General features: G+C 57.0%; 3 protein-coding genes across 10 annotated transcripts in view; 1 reads left to right on the top strand and 2 right to left on the bottom strand.

The window, feature by feature from the left end:
• Positions 1 to 7,555, top strand: part of NFIX (nuclear factor I X) — a 93,557-nt gene extending 86,002 nt beyond the window's left edge. For all 5 annotated transcript variants that reach the window (XM_036302699.1, XM_036302700.1, XM_036302698.1 and 2 more), the window contains 2 exons: positions 113 to 204; positions 5,142 to 7,555. In XM_036302699.1, coding sequence (XP_036158592.1) covers positions 113 to 204; positions 5,142 to 5,156 — 107 coding nt within the window. In that variant the 3' untranslated portion in view covers positions 5,157 to 7,555. The remainder of the gene's footprint in view (positions 1 to 112; positions 205 to 5,141) is intronic.
• Positions 7,556 to 9,596: 2,041 nt separating this feature from the next.
• LYL1 (LYL1 basic helix-loop-helix family member) lies at positions 9,597 to 13,233 on the bottom strand. Its single transcript, XM_036302706.1, has 4 exons — positions 12,583 to 13,233; positions 11,354 to 11,706; positions 11,181 to 11,272; positions 9,597 to 10,308 (listed from the first exon to the last, which is right to left on the bottom strand). The coding sequence occupies exons 2-4, from the start codon at positions 11,683 to 11,685 to the stop codon at positions 9,893 to 9,895; spliced, it is 840 nt and encodes a 279-aa protein (XP_036158599.1). The 5' UTR covers positions 11,686 to 11,706; positions 12,583 to 13,233; the 3' UTR covers positions 9,597 to 9,892.
• Positions 13,234 to 14,862: 1,629 nt separating this feature from the next.
• Positions 14,863 to 23,268, bottom strand: TRMT1 (tRNA methyltransferase 1). 4 transcript variants are annotated; one of them, XM_036302635.1, is made up of 18 exons: positions 23,118 to 23,268; positions 22,620 to 22,967; positions 22,478 to 22,533; positions 22,107 to 22,249; positions 21,750 to 21,937; positions 18,974 to 19,089; positions 18,784 to 18,896; positions 17,767 to 17,915; positions 17,551 to 17,637; positions 17,402 to 17,471; positions 17,183 to 17,317; positions 17,009 to 17,094; positions 16,583 to 16,691; positions 16,420 to 16,496; positions 15,725 to 15,754; positions 15,445 to 15,564; positions 15,228 to 15,357; positions 14,863 to 15,043 (listed from the first exon to the last, which is right to left on the bottom strand). In XM_036302635.1, exons 2-18 carry the CDS (start codon positions 22,877 to 22,879, stop codon positions 14,894 to 14,896), a joined length of 2,019 nt encoding a protein of 672 aa, XP_036158528.1. In that variant the 5' UTR covers positions 22,880 to 22,967; positions 23,118 to 23,268; the 3' UTR covers positions 14,863 to 14,893. The 4 variants fall into 4 exon arrangements, with proteins under 4 accessions (XP_036158528.1, XP_036158530.1, XP_036158529.1 ...); XM_036302637.1 differs by having other exon boundaries at positions 22,620 to 22,904; positions 23,118 to 23,232; XM_036302636.1 differs by having other exon boundaries at positions 22,620 to 22,981; positions 23,118 to 23,211.
• Between the last annotated feature and the right edge of the window lie 746 nt (positions 23,269 to 24,014).

Here is a 24,014-nt window from a genome sequence, read left to right as displayed (position 1 = left end):
AGCTGGACAGCGTGGTCTAACCCAGCGCCTCCCTCTCAGCAGCCCCACAAGGGCAGTGCCAGGTGGGCCCCCGGCCTCACGGGGCTCTTTCCTCTCTCTCCTGCTCCCACAGCATTCGCAGCGACAGGCGCCTCCTCTGCCAACCGGTTTGTCAGCATCGGACCCCGGGACGGCAACTTTCTGAACATCCCACAGCAGTCTCAGGTAGGAGTGTGGAGGCGAGCATGGGGGTTGAGGGGAGGCAGGGGGTGCAGGCACCGGGGGCATCGTGGTGTCAGGGAAGAGGCCAGGGTCTTGGAGTTCGTCTGGGAGAAGGGCTTGGGGCCGGGCTGCAGGATCCAGGCTTTTGCACGCCCAGCTGAACCTGCCTCCCCAGGCAGCTCCCAGGCCCCCTGGCTAACCAGCTAATTGGATAATTAGTTCTGACAACCTCGGCCCTGGGGAAGGGGCCAAGGACCCAAGGCTGGAGGCACTCCGGGCCAGGCCTGAGAGAAGCAAAGACGGAAGCCGAGGCCCAGTCAGGGTGGGACAGCATCTGTCTCGTTGATCTCCTCCTGCTCTGCGGGAAGCCCTGGTCCCCAGCCCCCCCCCTCTCCCCTGGCTTTGGGTGGGCTGAGGAGGGACAGAGCTGGCCTGGTGGGCCACGTGCCCAGAGACTCTGGCACTGGGGCAGGGCAAGTCTCATTGTGCCCTGGAGGCTCCTCCCCCAATTCCCCTTGAGTCCTGTTAGAAAGAAGGGTGACCAAGCTTCTGGAGCCCCCCCCCCCCCCCCCGTCCTGCTCCCATCTGTCTCCAGTTCTCACAAGGAAACACCCAACCACCCCCAGCCCTCCTGCTGGACACCCTGGACACTGCTTTGCATAGGCATGTACACACACACACACACACACACACACACACACACACACGTCCTGCCTTTCCCATGCCTGTCCCCGAGAGGCCGGGAATAGTCTCCAGTGCCCAGGGCCCTTGGGGCACAGAGAGCACCCTCCTCGGGAGCAGGCCAAAGGCAGCTTGCATAGGGTGGCACTTCTTCTTATAAAAGTACCACCCTGGGAGCCCAGGGCCAGGAGGCCTCAGCCCTGGGGAAGTCCACCTCCACCCAGGGCCCTGGCCACCTCTGTCAGCTCCTGCTCCCTCTCTGCTCTGAGGCCTGAGTCCGGAGAAAGTTGGTGGATAGAAGTTTTGTATGTGTGGTTTTGAGGTTTTGTTTTTTCCCTTTTCCTTTCCCTCCCTCGGAAAAAGAAAAAAAAAAACAACAGCCAAAAACTTTGTCAAACTGCAAACTTCAGAGCTCCCTAGTGGCAAGGAGGGGAGGGGAGGGGAACTTCAGCCCCCTCCAGCTTCCCACCCCCTTTCCCCAGAGTCACGTCTGACCCGTCTGGTTTCCAAGAGCAACCAGACATGATGTAACACCCAGATGAACTTGAACTTGGGGGTGTTGAGAAGAAAAACAATGGCTCCGAGCAGGGGCTGGAGCCAGCCCCCTCCACTCTGTGCCAGGGAGCCCGGGAGAGCCCTGCTGGCAGAGGGCGGGAGGGGGTGCCAGAGGAAGGCACCTCTGCGGGCCTCCCTCCCAGCTCGGGGCTGGCACCGGGCTGCAGGACTCCAGCGCTCCCGCCCTCCGCCCTCCCCCCTGCCGCCCGCCGGCTGCCTGCAGCTCTGGCTGTTCCCCTGCTTGCTGCGTGCTTGCTTGCTCTCCGGGACCACAGCCTCCAGCCCTCCCTGCTCACCCCGTTTCCGCCTCCCAGTGCTTTCCCTTCTGCACTTTCTCTGCTCACTTTGCTTGGACGGTGGGGCCAAGTCAGAGTATGAGGCAAGTTTTCCTCCCCGTTGTTCCCAAAAGGGGCCTGGGCCTTGGCAGGGAGCAGGCAGGTGTGCACGGCGGCGGTGGCGGCGGCGGCGGTGGGGGACCAGAGCTGGACAAGCCTAGCCAGGAGCCCTTGGGCCTGGGGGCAAGCGGCGGCTGCAGCGGGTGGGCACCAGGGGTGCAGTGGGGGTCAGTTTCCACAGTAACCAGTGACTTTAGCTGATCTCTGGAGCACCAGATGGAGAGAGAACAATAGAATGAGGGAAGAAAAGAGAATTTTAGCAATTTTGTCATTCCCTGGGCAGCGCTTTTTACTTAGTTTTAATCAGTTTTGGACCTGGCTCAGGAAGCAGGGAGGGGTAAGCAGAAAAGCCACTCTGTGCTTGGCAGCAGATCCCTGTTCCTGGGGCCGGTGAGGAGGTGCTGGGGACCCTGCTGGAGCTGCCTTTGTCCCTAACTCCAAGTCTTCCTCCTCTGAGGGAGTCCCCAAGTTTGAGCCGCTGGTGGTTGTCCCCCTGCTGTGCAACTCGGGAGACCCTAAGCAGCGGTTCTCAACCTGTGGGTCGAGACCCCTGAAAATACATCCTGCATATCAGATATTTACATTATGATTCATAACAGTAGCAAAAGTACAGTTATGAAGTAGCAACGAAAATAATTTTATGGTTGGGGTCACCACAACATGAGGAACTGTAGTAAAGGGTCACGGCGTTAGGAAGGCTGAGAACCACTGCAAGGGTCCAGCTTAGGGCTTTGGCTTGGTCTGGAAGGGACCTGGTTGTCCCCAAAACCTCTTGTCCTTCACAGGGAGGGGCAGGGGCAGGCTCACAGCTAGGGCAGTGGGGTAGGGCTCCAGTGTAGCCTCTCTTTAGGAAGAGGGTCCCAGAGCGCATCAAGGTGGGGGAAAGGGGGTACCCAGGCAGTTTCTCCAAAGGCCAGGACAGGAAGCCCAGGAGCTGGCCGTTGACCCCCACCCCCATCCCCCGACGGCCCACGCTGGGGATGCTTCGTTTCCCCCACAACTTGCCAGCCCCTCCCCCCCCCCCCCCACACACACACCATGAGCCTCCATTTGGCCTTCAGTCAATAGACGGGTCGGACTCCGGGCAGGTCTCCCCCTGAGCGTGTTGTCCAGCATGTGGCAGGAAGTGTAGCATCTCTGCCCACCCAGTAAACACCAGTAGCATCCCAGTCACTATGACAACCCCAACCCCCACTTTTCCAAATACCCTCCAGCTGCCCTACCCAATGAGCTAGCCATGGCCACGCGTGGCTGCTTAAATTTCAATAACTAGAGAAAAGTTTAATCCTTCCATTACACTAGCCACACTTCAAGTGCTTAGAAGGCACATGTGGCTACAGTCATGGAGAGCACAGAGGCCATTTCCACTGTGAAGGAAGTTCTAGGTGATCTCTGAGGCCTTTCCTAACTAAAACTCAATGTCTCCATCTCACAGTGGACAACAGCCTGCGATCCCAAACCAGAGCCTGGGCGGGGGTTGGGAGGTGGGGGGCCAGGTCTGGCCTGCAGGCAGAAGTGTGTGACCAACACAAGTGCTTTAAATATTGGAATTTCCACATGAAATTCTGTCTGGATTTTTGGCTTCTTTTGAAGTAGCTTCCCCAGGCCCTCACGGTGACGCTGGCAGCCTTGCCCTTGGCAGGACGAGCACGCCACATGTAGCAGTCAGGAGCCTCAACTCTGAACTGCCCCTTGCATTTGAGTCCGTGGGCAGGTCAGCCACCCTCTGTCCCTGGCTCCTGTGTGGGGCTGGAGCAAGGATGGAATGAGTGAGGTCCCGCTGTGTGCTCTGTGGTTAGTTCTCTTTGGCCGCGGGAGATCGGGGTCTGTGACCCAGAGCCTGGGAGAGGCCCTGAGATGCATTTTCAGGGACCTCCATTTTGCCCCAAGGGGTACCACCAGGCATACCTAGGCACTGTAGACCATCGAGGAGAATCCTCCGACCCTACCCCTTGGCCATGAGGTGGGGCCAGAGCCTTTGGTGAAGGAAAATGCCAGGCAGCCCATGATGGGGAAGGGGGAAGGGGTGTCCACCCTGGGAATGTTTTGCGCTGAGCGGCCACCAAGGCCCGTTTGTGGGAAGGCAGCGCCCCCTGCTGGCATCATAAGAGAAGGGACATGTGCCCCAGGGAGCCTGAGGTCCTTCCTCAGTGCTGTTGCCCTAGGCAGCAATTTTCTTTTTGTTTGTTTGTTTGTAGTTGTTGTTTTAATCCTCACCCAGGGGTATGTTTTTGTTGATTTTAGAGAGAGGGGAAGGGGGAGGGGGGAGAGAGAGAGAGAGAAACATCAATTGGTTGCCTCCCGTACACACCATGCAATCTGGGCATGTGTATGGGACGACGCTCAACCAACTGAGCCACACCGGCCAGGGCAAGGCAGCAATTTTCAACCTTTTTCATCTCATGGCACACATAAACATTACTAAAATTCTGCGGTACACCAAAAAAATACATATTTTTGCCAATCTGACAAAAAAAAAAAGGTATAATTTTGGTTCATTCACACCTTACTATTGTGTTGGCTGTTATCATTTTTTTTAAATTGACAGTCTAAGAAAAAAAGCACTGTTATTAGTCATAGTTGTATAGTTTGTAGATTAAAAATATTTTATAATGAGAAAAAAAAAAGAAAGAAAAAAAGAAAAAGGCCAGTGTCCCTGACTAAAAATTCTTGTGGCACACTGGTTGAAAATTGCTGCCTTAGGCTAGAGAATTGGGGGGGGGGGCGTGTGTCTACCAGGCCCCTCCCCCAGGACGACCACTGTTAGGGACTGAAGCCATGTGTGTCCCCCTCACCAGCCTTTCAGTCTGTGGGACCTTGGCTCGGGTGTACAGATGGGAATTTTTGCTTTTAAGTCTAAAGAGACAGAAAGAAAACTCAGCAAGAAGCTAGGCCACCAACCGCCCCCCGCTCCCCAAACCCCTCCGGGGACAAAAGCTCTAGCCTGGCATCCTCTCCACCCTCCAGGACCCACACAAAAACTTAAACAATTGGAAACATGGCCAGATCCCAGGTCTGTGCTTGTGCCAGCGCCAGCCACGGGGGTCCTACCCGCTGGGCACGATGCCCACGGGAAGGCCAGCTGGACTGTAGCACTAGGGGGCAAGGTCTCTGGGGGGGGGGCAGGATTCCCATAGGAGGGACCGACAGAATGGGATGGAGCTCTGTGTGGTGCTGGTATCCTTGGCTCCGCTGGAGCTGGACCCTCCAGGGGCCCCGGCCAGCACCTGCAGTCACAGGGCCAGGTGGAAGTGAGAAGGGCCCTGCCCCAGCTGTTCTCAATATCGCCTCTTTTTTGTCCCGCTTCAGTCCTGGTTCCTCTGATAAGATCGACAAAAGAAATGACAAAATGAAAAGAAGAGGTTCCTCAAACAGGGGGAGAAGAAATTTTGAGACGTGGAAAAAAAAATCCCCCAGCCCAGCCCCACCGAAAAGCAAAAATTAAACGTCGTCAGCCACTCAGCCCTTCTCTCCTCCAGCCCAGGGACCCCTGCAGGCCCCCCGAAGCAGCCCAGTTTTCTGAGAGCCCTCAGAAGAGGTCTCGGCGGGCGGAGCTGTGCACCAGCAGCCAAGCAGAAAGCAACATGCAAAACGGACTCTGCCAAGCAGAGGGCAGAAAGAAAGAAAGGATGCAGCCGAACTTCCTCCCCATCCCATCCTGGCCTTCCTTCCGGGGAAGGAACTTCATCCCCAAACAAGTCCACCAGCACCTTGCTGAAGGGGCCTGTCCCCCACCCTTGTCCTTCCTGGGGGAACCCCACCCTCAGCTGGGGTCAGAGCTCCACTAGGGAGCTCAGAGGACTAGCTTGGAAAGATGAGGGGTGCAGGTCCAGGGGGCGCTCCCCTCCAGATCCCACCCAGCCCTCCCTCACTGCCTATTCCGGAGGCGGTGAGGCAGGGCCGCCTCTGCGTCCCCCTGCCCCACCCTTCGGCTAGCAGCCCCAGCCCCTGGACAGGGCGCATCTCCTGGAGCGAGTTTCCTGCTCCCGGAATGGAGGGTGTCCCACCACCCTCCCCGGGGCCACAGGGGGATTCCCAGGACCCCAGACCCCTCTGTACAGTAAAGAGTCAGATTGCTCTCCAAGGTCCAGTCCCCGAGGGGGACAGGCCCCCTCTTCCCTCTCTTCACAGGCAGGCCCGGGAGGTCGCCCTTCCGCCATGGCCCCAGTGAGGGGAGACGGGCCCCAAGTCGCCCCCACACCCCAGCCCGCATGCAGGTGCCCTTGTGCCACCCCATCGGTCCCTGCCCCTGCCCCTCACGCAGACAGCCCTGCTGTGGCCGGGCGGAGAGTGGAGCAGAAAGGGGACCCGCAGCCAAGCGAGAAGGAAGGGCAGCCGCCACCTGCTCTAGGTAGGCGTCCTGCTGGCCCACTTTCCGTTCCTCTGGAGGGTGTTGGGTGTCGGTCGTCCTTTTTCAAAAGCGTTTTGGAGTTTTCTCTCCCCCCACCCCCACTTCCCCCCCCCCACCCCTTGTGGCCACTTCTCTCTGGATTTCAGCTGTAATGTCTTTACTCTTTATTTTGGGGTGGGGCATTCATTGTTCGGGTCTTCTGCTGTTGCAATTGGGAACTCCTCCTCCAGTTAAGCAGCTTGGGAACAATTTGGTAACACACCACAGGAGGTAGCTCCCCCCTCCCCCCAACTCCCCTCCTCCCCCAAGGGAAGGTTGGGGACCTGTGCAGAGGGTCTTCAGAAGGCCGCCCTGGGAGGGAGGGGAGCAGGGGCACGCCCAGCGCGATCCAGGGTGTGACTTGGCCCCTCTGGCTTGTCTTTCTGTGCCTTACTCCCTCCTCCCCGCATCGCCCCTCCTCGGACCCCTTCTAAGTCCTTGTGCCTCTCTCTCTCTCTCTCTCTCTCTCTCTCTCTCTTAATTGTGTGAAAACACAAAGCACAGGTCAGGATCCTCTGGAAGTCAATCAGCCCGACATTGCACGCAGGGGTGGGTTATGGGTTTTATTTATTGTGAATCTAGTGTGTGAGGCTGCGGCAGAGCAGGCGAGGGCAGGAAGGCGGCGAGGGAGCTGGCTGGGAAGGGGCCCGAGGGGGCCAGCGGGTGGCGCCCCCTCCCCAGCTGGCAGCCACGAGGTAGCGAGCCCTTGGGGGTAGCTTCTGTTGGAAGTTGAGCAAAGGCCCTCCTCCCGCCCCCATCCGCTTGCAGCCCAGGGGAGGACGGGGACTGAGAAGCTGGGGACCGGGGATCCCACGGGAGCCTGGGGGCGGGGGTCGTGGGGAGTAGGGCGGGGTGGGGGGCCGGGTGGGCCGGGCGTGACGCGCGGTCAAAGTGCAATGATTTTTCAGTTTGGTTGGCTAAACAGGGTCAGAGCTGAGAGGGGAGCGGAAGGGACCCCCTGCCCGGCCGCACGTGCCCTCGAAGGCCATCGGGGCGGCGGGCGGCGGAGCGGCGGGCGGCGGGCGCCACGGGAGCCGGGTCTGCGGGGCGCCCGCCCGGCGAGGTCGGAAGCTGCAGGCCAGCTGGGCCGGGACGGAGCGCGCCCGGGGGGCTCGGGGCGGGCAGGGCGTGGGGGTCGCTCCGTCCCCCAGGGTCGCTGTGAGGCTCAGGCGAGAGGCGGCGAGGCCACAGGAGATGTGGGGACGTGTTAGAAGAGAAAAACAAACGAAAAAAAAACCCACAAAAAATATATATGGGGGAAATGAACTTTTTTTTTTTCATTGAACCAAGTGCAATGCATCAGAGAGTTTTCCTATCTTTGTATGTTAAGAGATTGTTAAGAAAAATTCTATTTTTGTTGTAATGTCCTCGCGGCTCTGGGGACGCTAAAAGAACCGGGCCTGCCCCGCCCTTTGCGGGGATAACGAAAGCTGAGTGTTTTTTTCTTTTTTTTTGTTTTGTTCGTTTCAGGTTTTTTTTTTTTTCTTTCTGTTTTTTTAAGTCGTTTTCCTGCGTTGACAAGGATGATCTGGGGTTTTTATTTGTTTCGTCGTTCGTTCTCAGTTTCGGTGGGAGGGCTGAAGGAAACGTTCACATTTTAGAATTTAAAAAAAATAAAAACACCTGATTTTAAAAAAAATCAACACAAGATCTCAAAGGAAAAGGACGAGAGAAAAATATTTTTAAGATAATTCAACATAAAACCCTGGTGCTTCTTACATTATAAAGTACGTTTTTAAAGACCCACAAACTATTATACATAAGTTTATGATCAATTAAATATCCTGCACTTGTTAGGAACACGCATATCCCTTCTTTGTTGAGTTTAACGGAACGGGACAGCGGCGTGCGCCCAGCGGCAGGGCTGCTCTGGCCGCGGGTCTCTCCGGGCGCCTCCTCCTCGGGGCCCAGCGCCCCCACCTCGCCCCACCCCCCCTCCCGGTCCTGGGGCGCGGCGGGGGGCCCCCAGTCCCTACCCCGCAGAGGTCAATGCCAACGAACAAATGTCCCCTCCCTTCCTCCCTCCCTCCCCCCCCCCCCCCCTGAGCGCCCTTCTTTGAGCCAGACGCCAACTTGACCCTCACCAGCATTATCAGGAGCGCGCTCAGCAAGTTGGTAGTTCCCTCCCCGGCGCCCCCAACTCAACATCACTCCTCCCACCCCCACCCCGCCACCCTCCGGGGAGCACGGGAAAGGCTCGACGCTCCAGGACAGGACCAGCCAAGCGGGCAGGTCGATTCGCCCAGGCCTGCGCACGCACGCACGCACACGGCCCCGCACACAGCCCCCTCCCCACCCCCAACCAGCCCTGTCAACTGCCTTACGCACCCGCCCCCGCGCTGGCCGGCCGACCTAGTGCCTTGTTCTCACCCCGTGCTGGCGGAGCGGACGCCGCGCTCTGGGTCCCAGAGGGGCCGGGTGGCTCAGACGACGCACCACTTCCCCACCCCGACCGTGCTGAACGGACCCCCCCACACACACCCGACACACACACACACACACACACACACACACACGCGAGAAAAAATAAAAGGAGCAATAAAAAATCACGAGAACTTTCGCCCCCCAATCGAGAGCCCGAGGGGCACCCTAGCCCCGCCTCTGCTCCCCCCACCCACCCTTGGGGCGCCCCCCTCCCCCCGCCAGCCAGCCTGGGCCAGCCCCTCTTCGGCCCCTCCCGGGAGATCCGTGCGCCCGACCAGCACCAGCATTGCGGACCGCAAAGGCCGCCCGTCCCGTCAAACAAGTTTCTTCTTAGGCTAAGAAACGCAGTATATACGAGTATCTCTATATATAGTACTAATGGATTTGGTGTGCTTCCCCTTAGCGTCCCCTGTCCCCCTCTCTTCCCCCTTCAGCCTGGTCTCTCCCTCTCTGCCCTCCACCCCCGTCTCTGCACTGAGATACATAAGAAACAAGGGTAGTTTACTGTCTGTTTTGTTTTCTGGGTTTTCAGTGTCCTAGCGGAATGCAAGTAGGCAGCCAGCCCGTCTGTCCCCTCTCCGCCCCGCCCCGCCCCGCCCCCGTCACTGCGCTTCTGTTATACCATCTTTGCCTGACTCTCTCCGGCTTCTCCATTGAATGGCTAATGTGTATGTGAAATAAAGAAATAAAGAAAAACAAAAGCAAGAGCGCCTGAGCCTTAGCTAACTCGATCGTGCGGGTCCTGGTCGGGTTTGGGGTGGGGTGGGGCCCCGCGTGGGCTCTGCGCCTGTGTCCCCGCACCAGGCGCGCCGTCGAGGCGTCAAGGCGCTTGTACCCCTGAGTTTCCAGGAGGGGGCGCCGCCGGCGAGAAGAGGAAGCCTCCCAGCCCCTCCCCACCTCTCCCCACCTCTCCGTGAGCCCTAACCCGGAAAAAAAGAGGCACCACTTAGCGACGGCCGCTCTGCCATGTTGATGTTCCTGGACCTCGCCTGCGGGAGGAGGAGGTGGGCGAGGCGGCTTCCAGCGGGCGGTGGGTGATAAGAGGGTCTGCAGGGTTCCTTCCAGACCCTCTGGTCGCCCGCCCTTCCAGATCCCTGGCCATTTCCCCCAAGGGAAGTCCTCACAGGTCCCTCTACGGGCGACCTCGCTCCAAAATAAGCGCAGTGCGCGTGGTGCGTGGTCCGCCCCTTCCTCGACGGCCCAGGGCTGAGTTCCCATGCCCTTCATGGCTCAGAGGCGATGGAGGTCACCGCACCTCTGGGCTCACAGCCGCTTGTTCCGTTTTGATGGGGCGGGCCGCCCCGACGGGGCTGCCGTTGGGGCAGGCCGAGGTTGCGGGCTGCAGGCGCACCACCGCCTCGACCGGGTGGCAAGGCCCCCGGCGGGCGCCGTCGTCCGGGCCTCGGTGCGCCCCCCGTTTGCGGGGCCCAGGCGGGGCCGGGCCTCCTGCCAGAGCGGCCGCCTGGTCTCGCAGCAGCCGCACCAGGAAGCCGATGTACTTCATCGCCAGGCGGAGCACCTCGTTCTTGCTCAGCTTCCGGTCGGGAGGGTGCGTGGGCAGCAGCTTCCTGAGCTCCATGAAGGCGCCGTTCACGTTCTGTTGCCGCCAGCGCTCGCGACTGTTGGTGAACACACGCCGGGCCACCTTCTGGGGCTGCTGCCCTGCACGCAGGAGGGGAGGGGTTGGCACCGAGGTGGCGCCCCCTGCTGCCCTCACTTCAGGCTCCCAGCACCCTAGTGGGGACTTCCACACAGGAGGTGAGCGGGGCTTTCTCCACGCCAGGGATGCACGTGTAGGATCCACCACGTGGCTCCCCAGCTAGTTAGCAACCCTGCCCGCCCCCCACTTCCACCATCTAGACAAGGATAGACTGGGCTGCACAGAACTGTGGCCTCTGAGCCACTGGCTGCACCTTTATGTTAGTGGCTGAGATTGTCTAGCGGAATGTTTCCTTGCCGCTGCCAGTCTGGGGAGCTGGCCCTATAGTCTTCATTCTGAATGTGTCCCTGTGTGTGACCCGGGTCCTCGTGGGTCTGAGAAGTACTCGTATTGTGATTGTGGTCCTGTCTGTGTCTTAGGTGGTTGTGTGACTTGTGGTCTGTCTGAATGGCTGTGGTGATGTGTGATCGTTGCCATGTGGCTGTGTCATGCCTGGCTGTGGTTGTGTGGCTGATTCTTGTGTGGCCATGGTCCTAAGTGGCTGTGGTTGTCTGTGTCCTGTGTGGTTGTGGTCCCATGGCTGTCTCTTGCATGATGGTTGTCATGTGGCTGCTTCCTGGGTGGCTGTGCATCCAAGTGGAGCTGTCATTTTGTGGCCCCTGGGCCATGCTGTGTTTGCCAAGACCCTTTGTAGTTTGTTTGGGTGACTGGTTGTGTGGGACTGGCTATAGGACTGTGGTTTTGCACATGAGTATAACATGAGTACTGAGCCCGTGTGGGCTGTTCTGTGTGTGTCTGTGCCCTGGCAGCACCTCTCCCTGTGGAAAGGTATGGGACAGACGTGGACCCCATGCAGACACAAACTCATACTCACCCTCAGCCAGCTCCAGCTCACAGTGGCTCGGTCTCCGCTTCAGCCGGCTGCTAGGGAAGATGCTAAAAGGTCCTGCCGGCCCAATGTAGAGGCTGTAAGGGTTCATGGGTCACTAATGCCTTGTGGGCAAGGACCCTGGCCCTGGATTGCCCCCGGCCCAGCCCCCCACTAACCTGTTGAGGAAGGGGTGAGGATGGTAATGCAGGGCCAGAGGGGTTGGGGCACTTCCCAGGGCGGAGAATTGCAGCACTGGGGGCCGAAGGGCACTCTGCTCTGTGGTGGCCATGGCTGCCCCTGGGGGCCTCGTGTGGCCCAAGCTGATCACCGGGACACCAGGGGGCAGCCTGGGGGATGAGACACCTTGGTGGCCCACCTCCTCTGCCTTTGGGGGCCCAGGGGAGGCAGGCTTGGGGAGTGGCGCAGGCACTGGGCTGGGGGCACACACCATCTCAGCCTTCTCAGTCATGGTGGGGGCCACCTCTGCCTGGGCTTGGGGCGGGCACATGGACCCCGAGGGGGTGCTCACCTGTGGAAGGGAAGGAAGCCAGTGGGAGGAGGAATCAGATGCCACACACACCCTTAGCCCAACAGAACCCTCAAATGGAAGGGATAGTGGGGGGGAGGGCGGGGGGAGGCCTAGAAACTACCAGAACATGGGGGATCTGATACAAGGGCAGGAGATGCCCACTGAGATGCTGTGCAGCGATGAGCCCAGCAGTGTCGTCTCTGAGCTGTTTGTGACCCATGAGGGCATGAGCAAATTCCCTTCCTCCAGGATCCCCGCACCTGGAGTCCAGAGGGAGGGGCAAGGCAGGGTAGCCATAATGGGCCCTGAGACACTTAGATCTGATCCTAACACCCTTCATTGACACAGTGTGTCCTTGGAATTCCTACATGATTGACTCTGACCTCTCACTGACCTCCCGCCTCCTGCCTGGGCCCACCCTGTGGTCCTCATCTAGGACCCCGAGGCTCTTCCCATCGCCTCCCTGTCAGACCCTGAAAGTCTTCCATAATCTCTCGTGACCCCCCCTCCCCCCACACACACACACTGAAAATGTCCCCTTCACTAGTCCTGCGACCCCCATTGCTAACACTATGATGCCAAATGCTGGCTCTGGCCAGTACATAGTCATGCCTCAACCTTCCTTTTGGCCCTGGTGACCCCCCACCTGCCCCACCCATCAGCATCCACCTCCTTACACCCCATTTAGATATCCCTGTCACTCTTGGCCCATGGCCTGGAGGGCCCTCTTCCCTGTCTTCCCCAGCTGGGTCCTGGGGAAGCTGGCCTGGCCTCTTAGTTGGTTCCTACAGATGGATGAATGAAAGAAGGCGGGAACGAATGAATGAATGCAGGTGGGTTGGGAATCCCTCCCACCTTCAGGCTGCTCGCTCTTACCCCAGCGCTGGTCCTGCTGCCTGCTGAATCCCCTGGCTCTGTCGGTCAGGGCAGGAATATGGCTCCAGCTTCAGGCCAGGCTCCCTGGCCCTGCTCTCTCCAGCCTCTCCACTCTACCCCAGGCAGCCAGCCACTCTGTCTGGGCTTCACTTCTTTCTGGGCTCTCAAGGGCCTTGGGGCCTCGGTGGTGGCAGCAGCCTGGGTCCCTCGAGGAAAAGTAAGCGGCTCAGGGGCCGGCTGGCCCGCCCTCTCCCCGCCTCCTCCCCCCTACCCCCCCAGTGGCCGGTTTCCTCCCTCTTACCCCTGGCGCAGTGGCTGGAGGATGCTGGGCCAGCGCAGATAAGGGCCTGGCCGCCTGGCCCAGACTGATAAGGAGCCAGGCTGACCCCGGAGGAAACCAGCGGGCGGGGATCTCCAAGATCGGCCTCTCCCCCCGCCCCGGCCAGTGGGCAGGACTGTCAGTGACCCCTCAGGGCTTCACCTTCCGTCCTCTCAGTCACTGGAAGGACCCTGGTCCTCTGAGGACCAGCCCCAGTGCACAGCTACACAGAGGGGAAATTGAGGCAGGAAAGCAGTGGCCTCCTGTGTTGGTTGGATCTGGCCTGTGGCTTTGAACACCCCAGCTGTGTCCGTGCTTGTTGGGGGTGGGGAGCCCTTTCCGGCCCTGCTGGGGCTCGTGACTGGGGGCCCCCTTCTTCTTCTCTCCTCCCCCTGACTGGTTCCTCTTTTTACAGAGCCCCTCCCAGCCTTTCTACCACCCCCACCCTGGAGGGAGGCATGGCAGAGAGCAGTTCTGACACTCCGATCTTGGGTGTCCAGCCTGGGTGGTTGTCCTGGTCTCTCCTGTGCTATCACTCCACCTTTCAAGGTGACAAGAAAGGCTACAGCTGGGGGAGATTTCCTATATTGCTAGAACCTTCCAGTAGGTGCCCAGGAAATCCCCACAATCCTAGTCCTCTAGGTCATAGGATAGCATAACCCCAGCTTGGTGGTCCCTGGCCCTCATCCCAGAGCCAGGCCACTGCAGGGTGAATGGTGATAGAGGTGTTGGGAGAATGTCCTGGGTGGTGAAGGGTAGCAGTGACAAGGCTGTTCCTGGTCCCCAGCACCCTCTCACCTGGGTCAGTTGTGCTTTGTCTATCTAAGTGGCTGCATGAGCCCCCAGGATGGCCCTCAGCTGTCACCTTCCAGGAACCAGGTGATTTCAGGACCCCACCACCAACCATCCCACTTTCCCCAAGGAAGCAAGGGTCCACTACTAAGCTCCCAGTGAACTTTGATGTGCCCACAAGGCCAGTTCTGAGATCAGGTTCATTTAACTCTTGAGATGGAGCAAGGTGCAGGGTGCCTGCGGGTCCCACAGCTACCGTGTGGCAGGGTGGGGGCTTTGCCCCAGGCCTCGCTGTTAACGTTGCTAAGGCCTGCCCTTGTGGGGAGGATGCAGGAGCCTGGCTGGTGCCTCTATGTGCACCCCCCGCCTCGAGGGGCCACAGGGCAGGAAACACCTGGTCTGGAGCGGATGCACAAGGAGCCTGGTTCCGGTCTGGCTTCCGCCACCACGGCCCTGCGGGGAGCTGGGCCAGAGAAACCAGGCAGCCAGGGCTGGCGGCGAGAGGCCACGTGGGAGCTTGGTGGCACCGGCGTGCGCCGCGCGCCTATATTCCCGAGCACACCAGTGGAGGGGGGTGTGGGGGAAGGCCCCGTGGGTACGAGCGCACGGCTGCCACCCCGTGGCCGCTTGGGGAAAAGCAAGCGCCAGCAACCGGGCGCCTAAGTGCTTCTTGCTGTAGAGCAGTGGTTCTCAACCTTCCTAATGCCGCGACCCTTTAATACAGTTCCTCATGTGGTGGTGACCCCAAACCATAAAATTATTTTCCTTGCTACTTCATAACTGTAATTTTGCTACTGTTATGAATCGTAATGTAAATATCTGATATGCAGGATGTATTTTCATTGTCACAAATTGAACATAATGAAAGCATAGTGATTAATCATAAAAACAATATGTAATTATATATGTGTTTTCCGATGGTCTTAGGCGAACCCGGTGAAAGGGTCGTTCGACCCCCAAAGGTGTCGCGACCCACAGGTTGAGAACCGCTGCTGTAGAGGAACAGACCACTCCCCACACAGACAGAACGCCTCATAAACACTGACACCACCTCCCTCAGTCAGTCAGGGACACACCAACCTCTAGATGCAGAGCTCCCCCAGGGAGTGAATTCAGATGGACAGAGGAACAGGCCCCAGACATGCCAGCAGCTTCTGCACTCAGACAAATGACAGGGCAAGGTGAAATCTCTTTATTGGTTCAATCTACACCTGGACCAGTGGTGGCCCCAGACCCAGGGGGCTTCTGGTTGGGGGTCTGTGGACAGTCGGCGGGGGCAGCTTCAGCAGTGGCCTCAGGTGTCAGGGGTCTGTGGGAGTAACAGCACTGGTCCCCCCGTTGGCAGGTGCCCTGGTGGAAAGATGATGGATATGAATGAAGCCCAGCAGCCTCTGCTGGGTTCCTTTCCTGGATGGGGAGCTCACTCACATACACTTGCCCAGCCCGTTTTCCCATCCCTCCCTGCCCCTTACCCTGCCCTATTGTCACAAGGGGGACCCATGTGTACTGCAGTTGGAGGTGGGGGGTGCCTCACCTTCTTAAACCTCTTGCAAGGAAACGTCTTAAGCCGTGCAGCCCACTGGGCCAGGTCCTCAGCTGGTTCCTTTCTCTTATTCTGGAGCAATCTGCGCCTGTCCTCCATAGCTTCGCCCACTGCCTTACCCCTGTGCAGGGAGATGAGCAGCTGGGACCCCATCAGGCCTCTGCACCCCAGGCCCTGGCCAAATCCCACTGCCATCACTCTCACTCACCCTGGCCGGGCACGGGGCCGGGGGCCCCAGTTGGCCTCGGGGTTGGCCTGGAAGCGCTTGAGTCCTCGCTGGCGGGAGCTGGGGTTGGCATCATCCCGGATGGTGAAGTTGGCCTGTAGCCTGGAGAAGGGGGTGGTGCAGCTGAGGGGCAGCCACCCCTTGGACGTGCACAACAAAACTGCCCATGGGGCCTGCCCGCCTTGGTGACTTGGGAAGGCATCTGCCTGGGTCAGGATTCTCTCAGTCATTTAATAAACATTTATTGTTGCCTACAGTGTACCTGAAATCTGCCGCTGGTAAAGCTGTCATTCTAGTGTACAAGACAAACAAGAAACGGGACGAATCAGCAAGTTATGTTTCGTTAGGGCATGAGAAGTTTTGAAAAGAACAGAGCAGGGCAGAGGTTCTGGGGAGACTGAGGATGGGGTTCAATGCAGGACAGGACAGAGTCAGGGACACCTGAAGGAGGTGAGGGAACAGTCCTGGGGGGCACTCAGGGACAGGCACTCCAGGTAGAGGGAACAGCCTGTAAAAAGGCCCTGAGATGGGGCTGTGTCTCATGAGCTTGAGTGAGGGGCCAGTGTGGAGTGAGCCAGGGGGAAGTCGGGGGATAAGTGAGGGCTGGAAAGTGACAGGGAAATGGGGCAGGGCTTGCAGGTGGAGCTCTGTTTCTGCTGAGCAGAGGGGGACCATGATCTAACTCAGGTGCTCACAGGCGCCCTCTGGTAGGTGTGGGGGGAACAGTCTGTGGGGGGCGAAGGTGGGAGCTGGGGAACCAGGGCTGAGGTGACCACACTGGTCTATGTGAGCAGTGACAGGGCCAGACTAGGGTGGGGGCAGAGGAGAAGCGGTAGAAGTGGTGGGAAAAGGTAGATTCTGGATCTCACTTGAAGAATGAACATGTATCTGTTAGGGAAGTGTCTGGGCCGTCTGCAAGCATGTGAGCATCCACGCCTGTGGCAGAGATGTCCCTACCTGGGCTCCACACTGAGAATGCGGAAGGCCGGGCTGGTCTCAGACAGCCGCTCTCGTTTCACCGGGCACTGCTTCTCCTGGAGGCAAAGGTCAGGGGCCAGGGGATGCCACGCCTGCCCATGCCTTGCCCTCTTATCCCATATCTAGTCAGGCCAGCTCGTACCCAGCAGCGCATGATGTCCCAGAGGGCTGAGGCGGGGGCGTCCGTCTTCACAGCATTCTTACAGGCGTGGGAGAGCGAGACCCGGAAGCCAGCATGGAGGAGGGCTGACCTGGGACCAAGAGGGGTTGTGAGGGGCAAGCTAGATCCCAAAGCCAGTGATGACATGTGTGGGTGGGAGTCACGGTGAGTTGTGAGGCTGGCTGCATGTCTCAGGGTGACTACGTAGCTGGTATAATGCCAATGACTGAAACAGTCAGACTGTCCCCCTGGCCAGGGCTCTTGGCCTCTGAGCACTTGTACATGAGACTCCCTGGACGTGAGTGAAGTTTGATCTCCATTTTACGGGGGATTCTGGCCCAAAAGGGGCCCAAGTTGCCCAGGGCACCCAGCACTCAGGCACTGCTCCCTCCCCCACCCAGCCCTCACCGCAGCTGCAGGAGGCTGGGTGTGCTACAGTGGATGGTGCTGCTCAGCTGGTCCAGCGTGTAGTACAGAGGCACGTCCGGCAGCTCCTGCCATGGGGGACAACAGGATATGCATGGGGCAGATGGAGGAAGCTGGGCACAGGTGAGCCCCATCCTGTTTTGGCCCAGCCCCTACCTCGGTGACGACGCTCAGGACTCCTCGGATCCGCTCCGAAGTATGGAATCGGCCGGGGTTGGTGCTCACAGCCTCTAGGACACGGCCCACAAAATCCAGGTCATGGATTGGCTCCACCCATAGGGGGCCACCGAGCTGCAGACACACAGGGGCCAGATGGACAAGGAGTGAGACACAAGGACCCTTGAGACCCCATGCCTAAACCCGGCATGGTCCCACCTGGTGCCGCTGCCCACAGTGCTCACACTCAGGGGCCACAGGGGGACCGCAGGCTGCAGAGAACTTGACCCTGCACAGAGAGAGGAGTTTAGGGGGCAACCACACCCCTCAGAAACCCCTCACCTCCCTCCTGGCTCACTGTTGCTCACCGGCCACCAGGGGCCCCCGATGCTTTGCCAAGGCGCTGAAGGTGGAAGGCTCCGCAGCCCACACACTGGAACACCAGCGCCTGCTTGCTGTGGGGAAACAGGGCTGGCTACCACACCCCAACTCTTCCCTCAGGGTGGCCTGGTCCCCTGTAGGACCTCATTTCCGCAGGGGAAGGCTCTGTTGCCTGCTCCAGTGCCTGCCCCACCCCTGCTAACCTGGCTGAAGCCTTGACCTTGGCCTGGCCGGTGAAGACACGAACAAAAACACGTATGTAGAAATCAGCGCTGATGCTGAGCAGGGGCACCACGAAGCGCTGATAGCAGTTCGCACGGAGGTCCAGGCTGTGTAGGACGATCCTCAGGGCCTGGGGGTGAGAAGGCGGGGTGGGCATCTGCCATCAGCCCTGCCTCTGAACAAGGTGTTCACAGCACAGGGTCCAGGTAGGTTCCGTGGGGGCCAAGTCCAGCCCTGAGTACTCTGACTTGTGGCCCCTGGCGACTGCTCAGTTCCCTCACCGGTGAAGCTGCACCGGTCTCTGCCTCTACGGCCCTGCTGGGAGCACTTCGTGACTTAGGAACATTCGGGCCCGTAAGTGGAATCTCTCCGATTAGCATCATCAGCATGCCGTGTCCTGCGACGTGGCCACAAGGACCTTAGTCCGGCCACCACGGGCTCTGTCGGCAGGAGGTGGGGACACTGGGTGCTGCAGCATGGCTGGGGACCTCCCCATGCTAGGGAGCTGCCGTGACACTCTACAAGGAAAAAGAGGCAGCGTTTCCCAGGCTGACCTGTGACAGGGCCCATAAGGAAAAGGATGGAACCTCTCCTTTCCCTGCCCATTGACGTAGCCTGCCCGCCTTCCTGAATCCCCACAGCAACCCAGTGGTACCCAGGCCACCTTCAGCATGCCCATTTCACAAATGCCAAAACTGAGGCCCAGAAAGGGGAAGCTGCTTGCTCAAAGCTACCAGCAAAGTTAGGACTTGAACCCAGACCTGGAAAAATTGCCTTAAAGAGACAATTTTGCAAAGTTGTTAAAACAGAGACTAGAAAGAATGGTGTCATCATTGCTCCTACCCTGGACAAAGCCACTGCCCCCCACATGACCATGACTGGCAGCCCATGCTGTTAGGAACTATGCTGGTTAAAGGTGTGCTTGTCGTTAATATGCTGCCTGGAGGAAGCTGAACGGGTCTGAGGGGTGGGAAGGGGTGCGGGGGAAGGGTCCTCACCATCTCGTGGCAGGCCCGGCTCTTGAGGGCCATGGCCCCGTACTTGCTGTAGCATGTCTCCCCGCTGTTCCCTGCCAGCACTGCCATGTCCGTGCAGGTAACGCACAGCAACCCTGCAGGTAAGGAAGGGGTGAGGATCCTTCAAACACTCCAAGCCCTGCTCTATACTCCTGGGTCAGCCTGGCCTCACCTCCTTCACTCACAGCCTGCACAGCTGCATCCAGAAAAGCGGCAGGGCTGCCATAGGGGTCCAGGTCGATGACATCAAACCGATCCGACACCCGCTGGTGCTGGTACATCAGCATCCTGGGAGTGAGAGGGCCAATTCCTCAGCGCCCTGTGCCAGGGACCTGCTCTGTTCCTTACACACGTTCAATCATGCAGCGTGATAGTTTAAACCTGGACTCGGGCCAGCTGCCTGCGCTTAGATCCTGGCATCCATTTGCTAATAATAACAACTTCATGGCTTTTCCCCTCAGGCCTCTGTCTACCCATCTCCAACAATGGCATGACAATAGCCAATACAGTAAGTCCTCACTTAACATCATCAGTTATTGAAAACTGTGACTTTAAGCAGAAAAACATGTAATGAAACCAATGTTTTCACAGACTAATTGATACAAACAAGAGTTAAATTCCTACAGCATTTCTGGTCACAAAAACATTGCTCAAATTCTAAATAAAGACTCAAAACACTTCTAACATTAAAAGATGAAATAAATGTGAGCTCTAATTACATTTAAGAAAAATTAGTAAGTTCTGGTTTGGCTTAGTGGATAGGGCATCGGCCTGCGGACTCAAAGGTCCCATGTTCGATTCCGGTCAAGGGCCTGTGCCTTGGTTGCAGGCACATACCCAGTGGGGAGTGTGCAGGAGGCAGCTGATCAATGTTACTCTCATCGATGTTTCTGACTCTCTGTCCCTCTCCCTTCCCCTCTGTAAAAATCAATAAAATATATTTTTTTAAAAAAAGAAAAGAAAAATTAATAAAAACAAATCAGATCATTATTTTCCACCCACTTATTCCAGTTCAGGGTCATAGATGGCTGGAATCTATCCAGGCAGCTCAGGGGATCCACCCTGGACAGGACACCCTTCCACTACAGGGCCACTCACTACCCACGCACACTCCCTCAGCCTGGGACAATGCAGGCATGCCAATTTACCTCATTTGAACATATATATATATATATATATATATATATATATATATATATGTATATATATACACACACTTTATTTACTTATTTTTTAATTGACTTGAGAGAGGAAGGGAGAGAAACACCAACGATAAAATCACTGTTTGGCTGCCTCCTGCAGGCCCCCTATTGGGGATCAGGCTTGAAACCCAGGCATATGCTCTGACCAGGAATTGAGCCCCGACCTCCTGACTGGTTCATGCGTCGACGTTCAACCACTGAGCCACACCAACCAGGCCTCACCTGAGTATTTTAGGTTGTAGGACGAAACCTAAGTCTCCATAGGAAAGCCACATAGACAAGGATAGAATGTGCCAAATCCACACAGACAGTAGCCCTGGCCAGGAAGTGATTTTTCCTTTTTCTTATCAACATTTTAACAATGGCATTATTCCAGGACCTACTGTACTAATGTAGCACATACATGCCTGACACTGTTTCAAGCAATTTAGATACTTTAACTCATTTAACCACATAATCTTCCAATGGGGGTGGAAGGTGCCTTTCAGAATAACTCTGTGGATTTGGACCTATATTGTTCCCTTTGATGAGGAAAAGTAAATGGTATCTTCTCAACACAGCTCACCTTGATCACATTTTTCAAAATTGCAATCCCCCCCCTACCATCTTCCTCTATCCCCTACCCCAGCCATGGGCAAACTAAAACTAAAAAAAAAAAAAAAAGACCGTACCCTTTTATGTAATGATGTTTACTTTGAATTTATATTAGTTTACACAAACACTCCATCCATGCTTTTGTTCCGGCCCTCCGGTCCAGTTTAAGAACCCATTGTGGCCCTCGAGTTAAAAAGTTTGCCCACCTCTGCCCTACCCCCTCAATTTTTTTCCAGAGCACTTCTCACCTCTACTTTACTATGTAACTTATTTGTTACAATTATTTGTTATCTTCTCTGTTTCCTATTAGATTTTACTATGGTCAGGAAAGCAAATATTTTTTACTTATTTATTTACCTTCTATAAAGGTTAGACAGTAAATATTTTAGGTTTTGTAGACCACATGCAGTCACTATTGCATATTCTTTTTTTTAACCTTTAAAAATGTAAAAGATATTCTTAGCTCAGTGGTTAGAGCTGCAGCCGGAGGACTGAAGGGTCTCTGGTTCGATTCTGATCAAGGGCACATACTTTGGTTGCAGGCTCGATCCACACAGGAGGCAACCAATTGATGTGCCTCTCTCACATTGGTGTTTCTCTCTCTGTGTCTCTCCCCCTCCCTTCCACTCTCTCTCAAAACCAATGGGGGGAAACAATCCTCACCTGAGGAGGTGAGGATTAAAAAAACAAACATTCTTACATCACAGGCCACAAAAACTCAGACTGTGGGGCCTCCCAGGCTATGGTCTGCTGACCCCTGCATTTGAATGGGAATTCCACGAGGTCAGGGATTTTGTCTGTAATGTTTACGGATGCATTCCCTGCACTGAGAACAGTGTCTGGCACACATTGGACAATGGATACAAGCTAGTTCATTTGAACGAATAAAAGTATGAGAAGTTTAAAATGAAAACCATAATGGTACAAATTTCTGGCACCAAGAATGAGCTACACAAGAATTACCTCTAATTTAATCAGTACAGCAACCCCTGTAAAACTATCATTTTATTCGCAAGGAAACTGAAGCTCAGAGAGACTAAAGCACTCTCCCAAGATCAGAGAGCAAGATTATGACACAGCTAGGGTTTGACCCAGGCAGCCTGGCTATAGATGGCACCTTCCAGCTGCCTGGCTCTGCGGCCCAGGACCTACCGGGCATCTGCCTGGCTGGGCTGTACCAGGTGGGCCACTTCGTTGAGCTGCACATTATGGCGGATGAGATCCACAGCTCGGGCAGAGGCATCGTTAGCGACCACGGATCGGAGCCCAGGCACCTCTCGGGCAAAGCGAATGGAACGAAGACCCGAGGCTGCCAGGCCCTCCAGCACTCGCAGGCCTTCCTGTTGGAGTAAGCAGGGAGCCCCACTCACATCAGTATCTCCATTCTCTGCTGAGCACCCCCACCCCCACCCACACACACACCCTCCTACAGCTCTCCCCTTCCAGGAGCCTTCCTTCCTCCACCCACTGGACTCCCGGGCTGCCACCTGTTTTATGCCCAGGCCTCACCTCACACATCTCCCCCACAGTGGCTGTTCGAGGCTGGTTTCCAGGGGCCGGGTCTGCCCCCTCTTTCAATACAGCCTTGTCCTGCTCTTGCTCCGACAAGTCCACCACCACCTTCTGCACCTCCTTTTCACCTGGCACCTTGACTGCAGCCACCCAGAAACCCAAGTCAGGGACTATCAAGACTCTCTTTGAGAAACCTCTTACTCTTCGAAATACGGAAGATTCATGAAAGAAAATCTTCCCCAAAGTCCCTAAGAAAAGGCTGAAGGAGCAGAGCCCGGGGCGTTTCCAGACTTTAGGGAAGGAGGGGGCTGGACAGGGGGAGACCTCCGTGTGACCACCACCCACCAGGCCACTGGACCTTCACTTACTCTGGATTCCTTTCGCCCCAAGACGAATGCGCGCAAACTCAGTGATCACAGCACATCTGCGGGAGACGGAGTGCCGGTTCACACCACCTCACCACACACATACCCACTGCCCTCCGCCAAGCTGACCCGGACCCCTGCTCACGTCAGGTCCCGGTTGAACTCCTGCACTGGGTTGTAGAAGACTTCGTTGGCGCTGGGGAAGGCGATCTTGGCGGACCCCTCGGTGACCGTCGTCTCCTGGGTGTCAGGTGGGCGCTTTTCGCCGCAGGGCGCCGTGCCGTTCTCCATGGCGGGCGGACTTACCGGCCGGTGGGGCGGCCCCTCCATAAACCGAGCACTACACAGACGGCCGGCGGAGCGGAGACTCAGGGTGAACCGCAGAACGGCCCTCGCATGGGACATCCGCGGCGGCCTGTGCCCGCCCGGCCTGCATCAGGAGGGCGCAGAGGGGAGGAGAGAGCTGCTTTCCTGGGCCGGGGGGCCTACACATCTGCAAAACAGAGGCTCAGGAGAGCCCGTGGCATCCGTGAGCTGACGCCATCGCCCATCTTCTGGAGACCCGCCCCAGCGCAGCCTGAAGCCCGTAAGTGGGTCCGCCCCGGCACCAGATCCCTCCCCTCGCCGCCCGGGCGCTCCTCACCTGCTCTCGCGAAACGGAGAACCGAATTAGGCTCGGTCACATTTTCCGGATGAAGACCTGGGCGCCGCCATGTTGGCACAGCTGGGGGCGGGTCATGTGGCAGAATCTGGCCAATCAGTGATGCCACCTACCGTGGGCGGCCGGGGTCAAAATGCACCATGGAAAGCGCAGAACGCGTGGTGTCCAAGGCCTTGATCACAGCGGTTCTCCTGTAATTAAGGCCGCACCTCACCAGCCCACTTCACAGATGAGGAAGTTGACGCTCAGAAAAAGGGCGGTACGCGAAGCAATCCTACGCCTATCGATCGTCTCCTGGATTCTGGGTGCCATAAACACATTATTTCGGGGCATCCTGCAAGAATAGCTCAGGCTTTGGAATCAGATTTACTGAGTTTGAATCGTAGCCCGACCACATGGTCTTGGCAAGTTACTTAAACTCTCTGGACCTCACTTTCCTTCCATGTTAAATAAGAGTCCTAGCTCCCAAGATAGAGCAAAGATTACAAGACAACACCCCGAAAGTATGCAAGGAAGTCTCTTTCACGTAACCCTCAACAAGAAAGGAGGACAGGGTAATGGTCCGGGCTGTCTGGGCTCCCAGTCCCAGCTCCCTTTGCTACTGGTTCTTAACCCCTCTCTGTGCTTACGTTTCCCCCATTTGCAAAATGGGCAGAACTTTTCAAGGTTCATTATTGGTTTGTGATGAGCATGAAACAAGTGAGTGCAGATAAAGTGCTTATAACTAGTCATCTGACCTAGTGTGTTTTATTGTGGCTTCTGGACCCTGGGCTTGAAGCCTGACACCCGCCATCACTTCCTTTAGCCATTTTCTTTCTCTATCTGTGCCTCCCTTTTCTATAAAGTGTGTGTGTGTGAAATAATTCCTACGTAAGAATG

Source organism: Myotis myotis, unplaced genomic scaffold, assembly GCF_014108235.1.
Source record: "Myotis myotis isolate mMyoMyo1 unplaced genomic scaffold, mMyoMyo1.p scaffold_m19_p_32, whole genome shotgun sequence".
Lineage (NCBI taxonomy): Eukaryota > Metazoa > Chordata > Mammalia > Chiroptera > Vespertilionidae > Myotis > Myotis myotis.
Note: the sequence above shows the minus strand (reverse complement) of the source record. Positions and strands in the feature narration are given on the sequence as shown.